This window comes from Melospiza melodia, chromosome 3 (genome assembly GCF_035770615.1).
Source record: "Melospiza melodia melodia isolate bMelMel2 chromosome 3, bMelMel2.pri, whole genome shotgun sequence".
Lineage (NCBI taxonomy): Eukaryota > Metazoa > Chordata > Aves > Passeriformes > Passerellidae > Melospiza > Melospiza melodia.
Window position 1 is genome coordinate 66799889 of NC_086196.1, and position 17674 is coordinate 66817562.

The 17674-nt window shown below is 41.2% G+C and overlaps 1 protein-coding gene and 1 non-coding gene across 2 annotated transcripts in view; one reads left to right on the forward strand and one right to left on the reverse strand.

The window, feature by feature from the left end:
• Positions 1 to 253: 253 nt before the first annotated feature.
• On the reverse strand, positions 254 to 347 carry TRNAI-UAU (transfer RNA isoleucine (anticodon UAU)). Its single transcript has 2 exons — positions 310 to 347; positions 254 to 289 (listed from the first exon to the last, which is right to left on the reverse strand). It is a non-coding gene; the product is annotated as a tRNA-Ile (tRNA).
• Positions 348 to 5318: 4971 nt separating this feature from the next.
• Positions 5319 to 17674, forward strand: part of HAAO (3-hydroxyanthranilate 3,4-dioxygenase) — a 34034-nt gene continuing 21678 nt past the window's right edge. Inside the window, exons 1-2 of the mRNA XM_063152090.1 lie at positions 5319 to 5522; positions 9526 to 9604. Of these exons, the coding sequence (XP_063008160.1) occupies positions 5443 to 5522; positions 9526 to 9604 (159 nt within the window). The 5' untranslated portion in view covers positions 5319 to 5442. The remainder of the gene's footprint in view (positions 5523 to 9525; positions 9605 to 17674) is intronic.

Below are 17674 nucleotides of genomic sequence, written 5' to 3' on the forward strand. Positions count from 1 at the left end.
GACAGGGTGCCATGAATCCTGTTCCCTTAGGCGGGGACACGTCCCTGTAGGCACAGACACACACACAGGTGGCACTGAGGCACCGGCGCTCCCGGCGCGCCCCGCAGAGCCACTTCCCCAGGCGCGCTGTGCCCTCTCCAGAGGCCCACGCTGCCGCCAGGGCCGCATAATTTTTCCCCGCGCTTTTGTCCTTCTCCGTCCGGAGCGCCTCCAAGTCCCAAAAAAAGCCCATTTTTCTTCCCAAAAAGCTGTGTGCTCCAGGTGAGGCTCGAACTCACAACCTCGGCATTGCTCGGCGTTGTACTGCTGTATAAGTACCGCGCGCTAACCGATTGCGCCACTGGAGCCCTGACACCAAACCGTCCCGAACGGTTTATCAAGGGCTCGGCCGGGCCCGGCGGAGGAAGTGCAGCGCACTCCCGCCCGCACCCCGCGCTCAGCGGCGGCCCGAGGCCGCCCAGGCTCCGTGCCCGGGCCGCGCTACCCCGTTAGCGGCGCGGGGAAGGCATGACGGCGCTGGAGGACGCCGCACCGCTCGGGGAAGGCGGCGCCCGCGAGCAAGGGAGAGAGGCGAGAGGCGAGCGGCGGCGGGGCCCGGACAAAGCCCTCCCGGCCCGGCCTCCACGCTGGGCAGGCATCAGCGGCCGTGGCGGTGCCGGCAGAGCCCGGCCCCCTCCGCCGCCGGGCGGGGCGGGGCGGGGCGGCCGTGGCCGGTGACGGGCGGCAGCGCCGTGGCCTGAGCGCCCTCCGGCAGCCGCGGGCCGGAGGCGTCCTCAGTTCCGTTTTCCGGGGACGAGACCGATGGAGCCCGGCCCCGAGTCGTGCGGGATTGAGCCTCCTGACGACCCTCGGTAAAGGCTCGGGCCGCTGGGGCAGCGAAGTTCAGGCTCTCGCTCATGGCTGGCCGTGGGGCCGTGATGCACCCTCGGTCGTGCTCAGGACCAGGCCGCAGCAAAAAGTGACCAGTTACTGTCGGGGAACTAAATGTTGATATCTGCAGTATCGCCGCTGTGTGTGACGCGAGGGGTGCCTGGCACTCTCAAAACAATTGTTCAACACCAAGTGTGCATTGTTAAAGTATACCTCCAACATGGATTTATTCTGCAGTCAGATCTGTCCTACCTTATGTGGCAAAAAGATGGTAAACATAATCATCATCAGCAGAAATTTAAACCCAAGTGTGACTCCACTACCTCTCTTCCCCCATGATCCCCATGGTAAATGACCCAACCCTTTTTGAACAGAGAGAATGTTCTCCTCACTTGCCGAGGAAGCTTGTCTCCTATTAATGTTATTACTGTGGGCATTACCTAAAATACATTTCAGTGGTAATCACCATTGACAGGTGAAGCAGCCTGCAAATGCTGTATGTGATCCTTGATGAAGGTGTCCGGCTTGGAAAAGAGAACTGACAGTTCATTTCTGGAGAGAAATTTTTCATCATTTAGGTATACCTATGGCATACCAGAAAACAGCAGCAGCCTTCATTACCCTTAACATCATTATGGTAACAAAACAGTCTATATCTCACAAAGATTGCTGTGGGGGAAAAAAAAAAACGTAGTATGGAGAATGTAGTTTAAAAAGTATATAGCCCAGTGTCAATATTTAATTTAAATCTTCAATGGGTTTGGTGATTGAGGAAGGTAGAAAATGAGAGTGTTGTCCAAAATGCAACTTTTTCCAGTAACCCTTTTTTCCTGTACCCTCAATGCAATAAATGAGTTATTGTCATGTAGCAGTTTTGTGCTTCAGTACTCTTGCACTTCTCTGGCAACAAAAGGTTACCCATCAAGTCCTTACCTTTGCATAAAAGGAAAGGAGAACAGAAACTCCAGGTGCTGGAACAGGCTTTGATGAATGTGAAGAGCATTGTGAAACAGACTAGCAAGTAAAATCTAGGCCCCAATCAGTTCCTGAGGTGTGTGAGATGGACATATTTACACGGATGCCACAGAGACTGTAACACTGGTTCTTTTCTGTGCCTCTCCAATACCCTTCACAGAAATAGTTTTATAGCCTTTCATGCCATGCAGTTATCTGCATTTCTTAGCCCCACTGTTATATGCATGAAGTGGCAATTAATTTCATTTTTCAAAACCTACTGATTTTCAGAAGGTTTCAGAAAATCTACCCTGTGAAAATAGCCTCAGCCTTATACTAATGGTGAATTTTTTAAGTGAACTTTGTTTCCTCCCTGAGTAGGTTTAACTGTCAGGTTTTCGTACCTCATAACAGCCACAAAATGGATTTATGAGTCTGCAACTGAGAAAGTTTTCTCTGCAGGTAATAGTACCTTGTATTCTGCCTGGTGGGGAAAAGCAGAGACTAGGGATTAGAGCAGTGGCTGTGGACAAGAGCCCTGCAGTTAAAACTGGTACTTTAATACCATGATGAACAGGGATTGCCTCAATCAATGCCAGGATCTGTTTTTTTTCCTGCTGTGACTCTGGAGATTCTCTTGGCTTTCATGTCCAACAAATGGAGTCCTGCTCTGCAATACAAGATACTAATGATGGGGCAGACCTTTACAAAACCACGGTCATTAACTAGTGTCTGCACTTCTCCAGTCCTTCCAGTCTGGGTCATAATCCCTTAAGTGAAAGTGCATTTTAAATAAAAGCTCTCTTTCCTTCACAGCTAAGAACAGAACCGCCAGCAGCCTGCAGAACAAAAAGTACCAAAATGTACCTGTCTCTAAGTTAAAAACCAGGCCTTATGTGTTTGCTGTGTGGTCGTGTCTCACCACAGCCAGAAACTGCTAGAAATTTCATGTGCTACATAAGTGATGTGGTGGTGGTGTTTTGCAGTAGAATGAAATAATAACTACTTTGGGCTTATTTCAGAGGAAATTATGGCTAGTCTCATTGTGATTGTATCAATACAGTGGAACTGTAATCCACATGGGGATTTTTTTATCTCAAAATGAACAGATTTTTTCCTGTTCCATAAATTACATAATGAGTTTAAACTAAACTGCAAAGAGTGATAGAGACAAAGGTAAAACAGAGTCACTCTTACAAATACTTGATAAAAGCACACTATTAGTTCAAAGTCACACTCTGTTTCTTTCTTCTGGTGGAAGATTACAACAGTACGAGTTAAAGAACTCCCAGTTTTGTACTGCTCATCATGCTGAGTTTTTGGGCCTGTAGCTGCGCTGCTCATAGTGCAAGCCATGGAGAATGTGCCACTCGCTTTTAACCAGATCATTTTATCACCTTATATCCATACACATCCACTAAGCACAGTGTAGATAAAAGTGGAAGACTGAGATACGTCAAGAGCAAAGTGCTAAGATATTGTAATGTCTTGGGATTTTTTTGTTTACCCATCTCCTGTGTTTGGAGTCTGTTTATAGATTTATTTATTTAAAAAATTGGGGGTGGCAGGGAACAGAGCAAGCAGTTCTCTAGCAACTGTGTACATCTTGAACAGCAACTTGTGAGGGAATAGAGACTAATAAAGATCTGGAAAGTCTGTTTCTTCTCAGTTTCTTTTTTGCCAGTGTCCTGGTTTGAGAGGAAGTGAGTTTTTTGGGATGCTGTGGTCAAACCAATAGGTGCTCAGATTTGAATATTGGCACCTGGTGTGGCCGCTGAGGACATGGATGTGCCTCTGAGAACACAGGGGGTTAAAAGCAGAGCACTCCCAGGAAAAGCCTCTCTTGGGTTCTGGTGCAGCCGGGTGAGGTAGGCCTGGGCCCTGAGGATGGAAGGGTGGAGGAGCACAAAGAGACATCGGGCAGCCACTCCCCCTCCAGGAGAGAGAGAGAGAGAGAGAGAGAGAGAGAGCTGGTGCTGGTGCTTGTGCCACCTTGAATTTGATAGCATGGCCGGCGAGAGGGAGTGGGGTGAGAAGGTGCCCAGCAGGGCAGCGTGGGAGTTCTGGACAGGCAGAGCCCGATGGATAATGGAAACCTTATGGATTTTCTTAAATGATGGAAAACTTACAGATGCTGATCCCGTTGAATGAGAAGAGAGATAGAAATGAGATAAGAGGAAATGGGCCACGAGAGATGTAGAGAAGACTCTTAGGTGGGAGGAGGTGACGGACTGGCCTTTGGCTGGACTTTTCTTGTATAGCCGTGGACAGAACCATTTTTCCTGTGACACAGAGCCTGCATTTAGGGGGAGGCAATGGCTCGGAGCCAAGAGAGTGCAGTGATGTCATGTGAAGGAGTGTGTGAACAGAGATGACAGATGAGGAGGGTGGTGGTGCCCTCGATCTTCAGTGGAGGAGAAGATCTCTGTTCTTGAGACCCCTCGGCCGCAGGGGATGAAATCTGGGGGGGACAGGTGTCCCAAAAGTGAGAGACTGTGCACTTTTTAGAACTGGGCAAAGCACCCTTAAAAAGGAGAACCCTAGAAGCAGCTCTGGTCCATGTTCAGTGGTGAGAGCACTGGACATGGAAGGAAGAGGTCACAATGGCAATGATCTCCAGGCGGTGCCACGTGTGACAGGAAACACACGAGGTCTCAACTGTGTTTCCAGGGGAAGTCTATGGCACAAGAGGGACTCCTCACTCCTTGATGAACTGAGAATTGATATCTGAAGGATGGTGATGGATGAGAGCTGGTGATCTGAGGGATGGATGTATTGGAAATTTGGTGGGGGGAGGAGGAATCTTTTTGGAAGGTTTTAATTCTTTCTGTGTCTTTCTTTTTACATATAGTTGTAAGTTAATAAAGTTTTTTCTTCTTTATTCTTAAGTTGGAGCCTGCTTTGCTCTATTCCTAGTCACAGCTCACAGCAGACACCAGCGAGGATGGATTTTCATAGGGGCACAGCATTGTGCCAGTGTCAAACCATGACAGCCTGACAATTTGATGCACTTTCCCAAAGGGCATCACAGAATCAGGGTCAGCTCTCCACAAGCCCTGCTATAACATTGGCAGAGTGGATCAGATTAAGATGAGCATTTATGGACAGCTACTCTTGGTCTTAAAAATGCAGGAGACATCTGTGTTTTGGCTACTTGACAAAAGACGATCCCAGTATTTTCAAATAAATACACATACCACAAAGATTTAGCTGTAGAATGTTGAAGGGAGGTTTCTGTATAAGACTTCAAAGGAGTGAATGCCCCAGCCTCACTGACTTTTTCTGACTGTGTTATAAGGCTATTTTTGTAATGTTCACACTCCAGTTGATGCAATAAAGAGAATTAAGAAACCCCCTGTAGACAAAACCCAGTCTCCAGTAAAAATATATATTTTAAAAACACTAGTCAATTATTAGCCAAGCTGCTGGAGCATTAGTGCTCTCTATGAAGTAACCTTTGGCTGATGGACCTGTCCCTTTTGACACTGAAGCCTGAAGACACCTCTCCTAGCAGCCAATCCCCTGAGCACTGGGGCTGGAATCACAGGCAGACTGCTCACGGAAAAAGCACTCTGCAAATTCTGATATCTCGGGCAAAAGTTTCATAGCTGGTGGGCCATGGAGCTTCTTGTGAATGTAAGAAAATGGATAGAAGAAAACAAAGCTGCCTTTTTGCCACCTGTTTGCAATAAGCTTATGTAAGTAAATGAAGATTTTTTTTAAAAAACAAGTTATTATATATACAAATATTCCTAGCTATATGAGGAAGCTGCAACAATGCATACATGGTAAAGATTAATGAGGAACCATAATTCCTCTCAGGCTGCAGCCAGAGTGCTGTTCCAAAGAACAGAAAGTGAGTGAAATCTGATTTGCAATAACTCAGTAGAATCTGTAAAGATCAACTTGAATACAAGATACTTGTCTCAACTCAAAGTCACTTGTAGGCAGGGAGACTGAGTTAAAAGAATTTGTGTCAGGCCCTGTGACAACAAATTCCTAGAAATTGGAGGAGATGGCATCACATCCAAAACCAAATTACAACCTGAAGTAGCTAAAGCTGCTGAGAATCATTCCAACATCACAGAGGAGCCAAAGCTGCAGGAGCAATCAAAATCAGAAGGCTATATTGCTGGAAAACAAGGGAAAAGGGAGGGCAGAGGTACCAGAGGATCAGATTTCCAGGGCATTTCCAGATCTGTCAAGGCAGGAGGGTAGGGAGCCTGAAGGGGTGGTTTACAGCCATTTATTTACAGTATTCTTAATGAGACAGCCAGTATAAGGAAAAAAGTGTGGGCATTATGCAGTTGTATGTGCACCATGCATATGCTCTGTGTCAAAGCTTGTGAACAAATTCCAATGTAAATTATCCAATGTGTCTCAAAATATTAACGAGGATTTCTTTGTCAGTGAAGCTGAGGGGAATATACTTTGTCTAAAACTCTGTATGCAGAAAGCTTTCACTAAGAAGTATTCTCTTTAAGGAGTGACATAGACCCAGGTTTTATAAAGAAACGAAAAAGCATTTTCCTTCTATAACTTTAATTAAAAAAAACTTCCTTTACAATTTTAGTCATTAAAAAAAAAAAGCCTCTTGCCCTTCCCTTAAGTGCTATCTCTAATGAAAAGCTGAATGGGCAGTAATGTATCAGTGACATTAATTTCCATTCACAGGGGCAAGGGTTACTTTTCAAAGCAGTGGTTACAAGAAAAAAGAAAAGGTAAAGAGTGCATAATTACTGCCATGTCTGTGTAGTTCTACAGCTGTGCATAGAACTGAAAAAATTCTGAAACTTGAATCACTGCAAGTGTTCCCATTTCTTTCATTTTCAAAATGGATTTTAGGAAGCATTTTATGAAGTATATTCATTTCTGAAGCCTACCAATGATAATGAGAAAATTTTAGTATTTTATTTATATGGAATATTCATGTATTTCTTTCCTTATCAGCACAATGAATCTTCTTTGTGCTTACTACGCTGTTCTGTATTGCTTAGTAGTAGTTCTGTAAATCTGGAATGTGGCATCTATCATAGACCTTTGCCCATAAACATTTTAAGAAGTTACAGTGAAACGAGAAACATTTCTTGTGATAAAAATTGCACAGTTTAAAACAAAATCCATTTTTCCAACATGGCTTTAGCCTGTGTAGAAGGAGAATAAAACCATGTACTGCATGGGTTCTGAGTCTACCACCATCTGCATCTGGTGCTACCTAAATGCTTTCAGGATTTTCCAAAAGGTTTTAAGTGATTTTTTAAGAAGCAGCTAATAGATTTTCAACTTTTTTCAAAGGCTTGATCCTTCATGTACTGAGTAGAAATGTATAAGGCAATCTTCTCACTGCCCTACTGCGGCAACTCATGGAAGGCAACCACCTCAAAATTTACGTAACTTACTTTGTTTCAAGGAAGAAGACTTAACAGTTTAAACTAGGAATCACAGCAAATCAGTAGGGCTTTTGGTATCTCAAGCTATTACAGCTTTCAGGCTTTTATAACGTTGTATTCCATACATTTGAGAGGATCACAATTTTTAAATACCTATTTGGGATTGCAGCATACAACCTCAATTCCTGAACTACTCCCTATTCAGAGTTTTAGCAAAGTAAAGAAAATTATACATCTAATTAAACTGCAGCTCTGACATTGTATTTTAATGACACTATCTTGTAAGTTTAAATGCTTTTTAACCTCAACAATGAGCAATTAGTGCAAAATCAAACCCCTTGACACTGCTGATTTTCACAGGTACTTCTAAAGCTCTTCTGAGTTCAGATTATTGATGCTTACTTTTCAAAAGGACTACTAAGTATGGTCATTGACCATCTGATTCTTTGTAGTCTTACCATGTTTTTAAAGGGTTACCTGCTGGTACCATTTTCTTTATGGGAATGAGAACAGAAATGTTAGAGTATGGAAAACATAATACTCCGTTAATTAGGTCCTTATTCTAACAACAGTACAGTCAAGTAATTTTCACATCCCTGAAACCTTTACAATACTCTTACCTGCATTTTAGCAGTCTTAACTGAAACCTTTCTTTGTTATATTTCATAACAATAAATAATTGCTAAATATAACAATATTTAAAGCAACTATATTAACCAGATAACTTTATTTAACAAGGTGGGCACATTGAGTTCCTGCTCATATTTCATAGCTGGAATCTTTTAATGGTGTCAGTATACATTTGTTAATCATTGAATGATTAACCCATAGTCCAGGTAAATCTATGGGAAAATTAATCATAAATTTGCCAAATTAAGAAGTCAAGCAGTAATTAGCAGTATTTTCACTTTTACTTAGTGAACTAACAACAAAACTGAATGTTTATAAAAAAAAAACTAACCCATCTTAACAGCAGACTACAAGATACACACAGATTACATTTCTCTTGTTTTATTCTTCAGAGTTAGTTTTCATTTATTTCATTAATTATTATCTGTATTGCTGCTGTTTCAGTCATCCTGCCCTTCTTTAGTAGAAGTGTTCATTAATGCAGAAGCATTTCAGTGTGCTATTGAAAAGGAATATTAAATCTGCGTGGAACAAACAATTTGGATTTCAGTTCCTTATTTTATGATACAGATATGAAGCCCAGTGCTGTCAAATATACAGCTTCCTATGGAGAAAACAGTCAATTCTAATTCTTTAGTTTTATTTGACCAACTAATTTGTCACTGTTACTTGTTAACTGCTTTACTAGTCCCCACTGTGTTGGTCATTATCATTTAAACATTCTTCACAGAAAAAGTGATAAGGCCAGCAGATTGAATATGGGTGTGCCGCCGCTCAGAACAGCCTCTCTCCAATAAAGCCTTACAAGGTGCTGACCCAGGGACACGTTGTTATTGTTCGCTGTGTTTCAGGGGATTGTGGCCCTGCTGGTTCCCTGTTGCTGCCCAGAGCCTCTTCATTGCAAAGCAGAGGTTAATACACCTCAGTTCACTTGTCCAACAGCAGACAAACAAATTTTGATTCACAGCTAACAGGCCTGATTTTGAGGGGCTTGTTTAGCAAAGGAAAACCTGCTACCTTACCTCTATATTAGTGTGAATGGACTGATAGGTAATTGAGGTGATTTCCATTCCTTGTGATAGCTGAGAGGAATGCTGACTGGGGCTCTTAAGAGGGGCAGAGTTAAGAAATTACTTGGAATCTCCTTTTCTGAAATAGCCACAACCACAGTGAAACCATTGTAATGTTATTCCAGTTTAGCAAAACCAGTATAAGCAGAACAGAAATTAGCTGGCAATTCTTACCATCAGTACTACTGGTAATTCTACCAATGGGGCGGGGGGTTGGGGGGAAGTATGTTTTTACCTTTATTAACTTTTAAGAGTTTTACCTTTACATAATCAGCTCAGGTTGAAAAACCTCTATTCTAGTTCCTGTCTCTTAGGTAACATTCTTTATCTTTTCAATTCAAAGCTCTTTTCAAGCTGGCAGCTATTGTTGTCCCCTTTTCATAGCTGGAGGCATTGAAACTCCAGGAGGGAGGTAGTTGGCCTCAGGTCACCCAACAGGACAGTGCCAGAGCAGAGAGGTGCATCCAAGGTCTATGAGTTCTTGTACTGGCTGTTGCTTTCCACTCAACATTGTTTCATTGACTCACTGTCCTAAAAAGAATTAAAAATAATAAATGAAATAAATAACATCATGAACAGAAGTAGCTTCAAAATGTCACTTTCTCTTCTAGGCATCGCTATCAATTAAATGTGATGTTTGTTGGAGGGCCAAATGAAAGGAAGGATTATCATATTGAAGAAGGAGAAGAGGTAACCTATAGGCTGTTTACATTATTCAGATTTAATTTATCTATAATGATTAAAGGCAGCTACTTTTGAAGCTATAGATTAGCTATGCCAGGCTCAGTGATGTATTTATTAGATCTACTCATAGGTTTAAACAGAATCATTCACCAGAACCATACATACATCATCTCTGCATTTTGTTTGAAACAAGCACATGAGTTCAGATCTGTTTTGCTGTAATTAATTTCCAACAGGGAACTAGAGAAAGTGTTTTTACACATCCAAGTGTCTCATTTCAACATTTTGGAACAGAATTTTAGGAAGGTAATGATATTTTTAAAACACTATTTTATTGCAGAAGATTGGTCTGTATTTGAAAAGTGACTTTGGTATTCAAAAATCAAAAATATTTTAATTCACTAGAAATTTCTCTTTTTGTGGACTTTGTAAGAATCATCAGCTTTTCAGCTTTCATTTGAGTTTGTAAAGAATAGGGTCTTTAAATATTTTTCACATCATTCTCCTGTGCTCAAAGCCATTCCACTGGTGGCTTAAAGTCATTCCAACTTTGAGTTGTGAGTAGCCATTGCACCAAATGCAGCATGGAGGAAGAAAAAGTAGAAATCTAACAAATTTGTAACAATTTTCACCTTCTTTGTTTACTGCCTTTTTCTTGGAATTGTTTGCTCTGTCTGGGGACTTCACCACCACTGGCTCTTAAAGAATCCTAAGGGAAAGTGATTACTAGAGGCCTGGAAGTAAGGGTATCAGAATAGAGACAATTTTCCTTGCTTCCCAGCAGAATAATTTAACTTCATGTCATTCCAATGACATTTGGCAACCTAATTTTAAGTATCTTTGGAAACTCAAGCCTAAGCATCTACATAGTTTAAGGCAGAAGTGGGTCAAGTTCCTATAAATCCTTCTGAAAAGAAAGAAAAATTCATTTATTTATCATTGAATCATTTCTCCCCAAACCCACCCCAGCATTTCACAAGAGCCTTCACTGATTTCCTGTTCTAACAGTGCTGTGCAGGTGAGTGTAGTCCTTGCAGACACACAGCTCTGGAAGAGCAGGTGCTGAGTTTTCCCTGGGTGACTCCCACCTGTGCTGGAATGTCACTGCCATCTCTCAGCCCACCTGTGGCTGTGGGCACAGGCACATCCATCATGTGCCAGGTTACCGACACTGTGTCCCTTCTCGTGGGCTGTGCAGGGAGAGCTCTGGCAACATCTGGGACCAGTCCATCATGCTTGGGATTCCTCTAAAACCAAAGTTAGGCTAATTTAACTTATTGGTTTTTTTCATGCTGCAAGATGTTCCTGTATTTGTAAATAACATGGCCTACCCTTTTATAAAGTCTTTATATGACTTCTCAACAATATAAAGAATTAGCCATATCTGTAGAGGCATAATTTTTAATTTGCATACTGATGTTGTTGTTAACTCAAGTGGAAACAAGGTTTTTTAGGTATCAGTACATGCTCATTTACACAGTAAGCTTCCCACAGTTATTCAGAAACCAGAAATAGAAACATAACAACCCTATAACATCGGAAACTTGGCAATGCACAGATCGGAAGCATTATCAGTTATGTACCAGTTTAACATATGGGCCAATTTTCTTCAGTTTTATAAAAGTTATTCATTGCATTTTACCATAGCTTTTTGTCAGACACATTTACATCTTCCCATGATCTAACTTAGAACCATGTTTCTCATTAGAGAAGAATTGTGAGGTAGAGAGTATCTTAGCAAAAGGGCATATTCCTAAATTAGATTTGGGATTAAAATAAAAAAAAAAACATTCAAAGCCATGTTCAGCTTATTATTTTGTCAGAAAAAGGGTAATTTATAGTTCTGGGTGATAATTTGAAGGCAGACTGTATAGACATACTGTCAGCAGGCCAAATCACGAATGTGAAAACCCACAAATCCTTCAGGCAAATTTAGCTAATGCTGTTCTGCTGTTAGTATTCCCATAGCAAAGAAGGGTTGGTTTGGAGAGAAAGTTAAATTTAGGATTGTTTATATCTGTCCACTCACTATCTCATGCCTGTTATCACACAGTTTATGGAGTGTCCTGTGGCAGAACTTGTGCTTGAAAGCCTGCAGTTCACAGCAGCAAAGGGTTGGCATGCAGAGATAAGGGCTGAGGAGCATCCTCCTGCTCCCGAGCTGCTCTCTGCTGGTGCCATTAACGTGCAGGTGTATCAGGAAGATTAGGTCTGACTGGCTAATTAGGAGGAAAAAAACCCAGAGGCTTGATTTGAAGTCTCTTCAAAGCCTTTTAGAATTGTCTCCTGAACTCATTTAGGCTAAAATGACAGCTAGTCTAGCACAATTTCTTTCCTCCTCTCAACAAGCAGGCATTTCCTAAATAACCCTTATAGTTTGTTCCCTCTTAGTTTTTTCTATAGCTCTTCACTGCCTTCTTAAACTTCTGTGCACTACTTCATTACCACCATTCTGCACAAAAAGTCTCTCATACCTGAGACTGTGTTACATGGGACAGGTTTTTTAAAGAGAAATATGAAGCTGTAACTTAGAAGAGTTAAACCATTCACAGTCTTCAGCTGGAATTTACCAGGAAGCAATATTCATTCTTATTTTTAAGTTCTCTTTTGCTCCCTTCTCCATCAGAACAGAGGTAGAGTCAGTATCCATCTACTCAGACATTCTCTGCCTCTTAATCAGACTCATTCAAAATGAAATGCTTTGGGAAATGCATCTTCTGTTGGAACATGGAAAAAAAGTGCTGTGAGGATGGACCTATATATCTAATATTGACAGAACTTTCTAGGAAGTGTTTGTGCTATGTAATGAGTTCTGAGGGTTTCAAAAGAATCATTATTCTGATGTGCCTCGTTTGTCAAGACAGTTTTGTGTTCCATGGACTATTGTGCAGTGAACTTGCTGAGGCCACTGAAAGTTTCTGTGGTAGGCCTGATATGATCACAGAATCACTAAGGTTGGAAAACACTGCCAAGATCATCGAGTCCAGCCTTTGCCTGAAACCACCATGGTCTAGATGACCATGGCACTGAGTATCATGTACAGTTGTTTCTGAACACCTCCAGGAATGATGACTCCACCACCTCCCTGGGCAGCCATTTCAATGCCTGACAACTCTATCCATGAAGAAATTCTTTCTGCTGTCCAACTCAAGCCTCCCCTGGCACAGCTTGAGGGTATGTCCTCTTGTGCTCAACCTTTCAGAGCTATGGGGTAGCAGGTACTAGGGAACAGTCCTCAACATATCTTTGTCTTGTCACAAATTCTATGGTATGATGAAAAATCCAAGAGGAGTTTCAGTGTTAACATGGCCTACGGGCTTCATGGTGTATTTACTGCATTTTTACTTACTTGTAAAGCCTGAGGGTAGAAAAAAAAAAAAACAAAACAAACCTTCTTCCAAAGAAGTAAGTGAAAACTCAAGAGGACCATATATTTTGGAGAAAGTTAATGACAGAGAAACCCCACGATCATAACAAATCCTAGCTCTAGTACAAGAATTCAGAATTTATTTACTGCAATGTGTGGGCTGCTTTGGGGAAAAGTGAAATATGCTAACAGCTAAATCTAGGATTACAAAAGTAGTTAGGCTGCTATCTCTTTACCCACCTCAGTCCACCATTTACACACAGTGAATTTCAACTGACCTTGATTTTGCTGACTTTGATTTCTTAACACTTTACATTCTGATGTTGAGTCTATGTAAAACAGTGCAGTTCCTTGCAGAGAAATTCAAATCAGCTTTTCATCTACCACCTGCAACACATTTGCATTGACACAAACCCCACTTGGATTTAGAAGTCCCACTTGTCACTGTGCTGTATTTTACCCTAAATTTCTGCTCTCAGCATCTAGGTTGTTTCCTATGGATAGAGCTACCTAATTGTTGGCACAGTCCCACAAACCAAAGCCCTCATACTGCAGTCCTAAAGAGAACTCTCAGAGAAGGAGTTCCCCCTCCTTTGATCACCTTGGTGAATCTCTTCAGCTTCCTCTAGCACATTCACATGGTCTGACTGAGATGCAACTTCATGCTTTGAAACATGATACAGGTTTGAGGTCACATCTGCCACATCTCATCTGAGTTTTGATTTCTCTTTCTCTCCCTCTCCCACAGACACCACAAGTAAGACTTGGCTCCAGTTTCTGACAGATTATCTGCCTAAATGCAGCCTGACCCCTTCTAGAGTATGCTGCTATCCAGTCAGCATGCTTTTGAGAAACTCTCCCCTCTCAGATCAATTTGTCCTTGGCATTTTACAAGGACAGTGGATGTCTGAAAACAAGGGGAAAGTGGGGCTCAGTAAGCATTCCCATAGGTTGTTTTGTGGTGCTTATATTCAAATAAATCTCAGAACCTGAATCACAGCGAAGCAAGAGAAACATTTTTGCTTCTTTACATTTAAAAAAAAACCACATTTATCTGGCAAAGACTCTTTTAATAAGAAACAAAGCTCCTATTAAAATGTAATAAGAATTATGATCCTTTTCCATCAGAAGGAGATTGTGTCTTCAGAAATAGTTTTGCTGTGTAAGATTGTTGGTATGAGTTTTGGCTAGTATTCAGATCTCACAGATGACATGTAAATGAGCAGAGGGAAGTAAAAAAAAAACCAAACCACACCAAAAGCCCTCAACCTAGTTTTCTCTACCTTCCTCATCTGTTTGTCTTGTAGACTTCTGATGGCTGAAAAACCCTTATGATGAGAAAGGGAGAAAAGTGTTTTTCTGTATCCAAATAGATCAGTCACCACTGAAGTCTGGAGAGCACCCAGGCTCTACTCCCACATCAGAATTGGATTTGCTCTGCAAATTAATTTAATGCTTAGCCATATGACAAGCAATAGAAGCCAGGATGTAGCAAGCCAGAGCCTAATCCCAGAAGTGGCTGAGCAATCCCAAATTCCATTTTTAGATGCAGGCAGAACTGAAAGTATCTTACTACTTTAGAGGTCTGTAAGTAAGCTGTCAGTTATCAAAGCCCTCATGGAGCTCCGAGTTCCTGTGTCTAGGCAGAGTTTGATATCAAAGGTGGATCCAAATTAAATTACATTCACTGCTGTACATGAAATAAAATAGACTTGTGGGTTTTTTAGTTAGTCAATACAAACCAATTACAGATCCTGTCTTCTTCCACTACTAGATGCTTCTTTGTTTACTCTGCTAGGATACACATACCGGGATGAAGGAGCAATTCTCACCACACTAAAATAGTGAGGATGTTAGTGCTTCTTTTAAGGTAGCATCCACTTGTTCTACTACCCTGTAGAAATTTCTGTCAAGACAAGCAGCTTCAGCAATGCTTCCACTGATGGCAGCAGTGAATTCCTACCTCTGTGCATCTCCCCTTCTTGGCTCCAGAAATGCCAGCATGCTTTATTCTATGAGTATTCATAATTGAATGGAATATCCCTGTACAGAATTGAGAGTGATTGAGAGTGATTCAGCCACTCTACCTTCCCCTGCAGGCAAAATGCTATCAGGTTTGAAGCATGATCAAAAAGGGTGAGGCAGACTAAGGAAGGAGGATGTATTTCTCCTACAGCAAAGAAAATTTAAGGGAAATTAAATTAATTTTAAAAAAACCCTCCCAGTCTTAAGGTGTTTTCATTTGAGTTTCGTAGGTATATCTGCAGTTTTAATGATCATATTGAGTAATGTTATGAAATAATGTTGTGCTTGGGGCAAAGAATCACTCTTAGGTGCTTCATAATTTCTAGAGGTGATATGAGCATTAATAAAGGAAGTGTTTTTAGTGTAATCATATTGAGAAGATATGACATAGTAAGCAGAAATCTAAACAAAATGCTCAAGTCTGGAAAAGGAGAAAGGAGGAAGATACAATAATAAATATTTAAGCACATTTAGTAACAAAGGATAAAAAGAATGGTGAACAACCTTTGTTTCTTCCTTGAGACACATTTTTCACCCAGAAAGAGACAAAATTCATGCCCAGTTGTGAGCTATTATGCAGTAGCAATATACAAATCCAGGCTTTTCTACAAGAAGAGATATATTCATTTCATGTAACAAGAGGCCTTGCCATTAATAACATGTTGATAGAGCAGAAATATTGCACATTTCCACAGTTTTTAGTACTGCTGGGGAGAATGGATACTAGATCATTGCAGTAAGAACAGTACAGCTGGGAAAGTTTATATTTTCAAGTGGTATGAACTCTATTGGATTACTATGCTATAGGTGTATATATTTGTGTATATGCATATATATACACCTGAATCTTCTAACTTTTTGATTTTTTTTTTCCAAGAGAGACTTATGGAAACATTAGATTTGCCCAAAAGGCAAAAGTCAGTCAGTATTTAGAAAAAAGTTTCCAAGAAAAAGACAGTGTTGCCAATCTGGCCTCTGAAATGGGCGTGGACTGTAACTCACTGAGATATTAAATAGCTGACAGTTTCCTTGATAAAAAGTTCAGGTTATATTATAGGCAAAGCAGTATATTCACTAATTGCTGCCACTTGTCTTAATCACAGTTACATCAGATGATTTATGGATGACTGAAGCACTCAGGCAATTTAAAAGAAAAAAAGTTTTTAAGAACAGACCATAATTTTCAGTGAAAGGTACTATTTAAATTCAGTCAGAAAAACACTTTCATTGACAATGTGTAGCCCACGTCATTCCTCCTCTCCCACTGCAAAACAGTTCTTTTAATTCATAACTTACTGTTTATAATCTTTCCTTATGGCTGTCATGCTTTGCCTCTGAACTGGATAGCTGACATCCATTCTCAAGTTTGTCATTTCCAGGAAGGTTTCTCATCTGCATGATCATGTCAGAACCAGGATAAACCCTACCTCTGCTGTCCTTTTCCTCCTGTACACGTCCTGTGCATGTGTTCAGTAATAGCTGCCCCAGTAGCTGCAGGGGAAATAACACTCCAAAGCTCAAGATTTCCAAAATGATACTTTAGGTTTTAGTATTATCAGCGCCATAGGACCCACAGCTGGTGGGACAATCCATCTAGATCATACAGTCTTAGATTAATTTCCTATGAACTGAAGGAGAGGCCATTTCCCCACTGAGATCACTCTCTGTTGTGCAGGGAGCAGCTGGCCCTGCCCAGTGGAAGGAGGGCTGCGGTAGCACTGGGTGCTGGATTTCAGAAATGCCAAGGAAAGCCAGAGCAAAGGAACACAGGGGAATGGACTGCATGAGGATCAGTAGCCTGGCACTGTGGCCTTCTAGACAAGAGTTATAATTTTTCTGTTGTGATGTCCCTGGCACAAGGTGAACTTTTCACTCATGTAAAAGCTCTCAGCATGAGCTTTTTTCCTGTGTATCTTCAGTTCTCCCTATTGTTTTGTTCCCTTGGCAGCATACTTATTTTTTCTTGTGTTCACAGAGGTGTTTCTTCAGTTCCAGGGGGCATGTATTAATATTTAAAAACTCTTTCAGAAATAATACTGGTTAAAAAATTGATTAAACTTTTCTAATGTTGGAAAGAGTTCAGTTCAGGGGGCTTTCTTTCTCCAGTGGTTTCTGCTTTCCCCTATTTTTTTTTCATTTTGATGAAATTGTATTGACTTGCTATAAATAAGGGATTTTTTCAATTATAGTTCTAACTTTGAATCATGTTTCAGACTACTTCAGCTGCACTAGCACTCTGGTTTCTAGATGTGGTAAAGTGAACATGGAAGGCATGACAAAAGTGACTTCTGGAAATATTACTGCTCTGCACTACATAAAAATGAGGAGGAATATGCCCAATATTTCAGGTCAAAGATACAGATCTGCTTACAGATGATAACCCAGTTCTGTCATGAAACATGAGGAGCTGAGCACCTCAAAGTCCCCACAAAGCAGAGCTGGTTTTGGTCTGAAAGCAGCCATGGAAAGGTCACCAAAGACAGAATTTTGGGTTCAGTGGTTCTGTCCTTATACACCCTTAGAATGTAACCCTTTTGCATATACACAGTGGGAAGAGCAGCAGCTGTTGCTGGGTTTGAGGGTAGGCACAAAAGTAAAGCAGAACAGCTCCCAAACAGGCAATTTTTCCCAAATGAGGAAGCACCATTAAAAAATTGTAAAAGTACACCAAAAAACCTGGATGT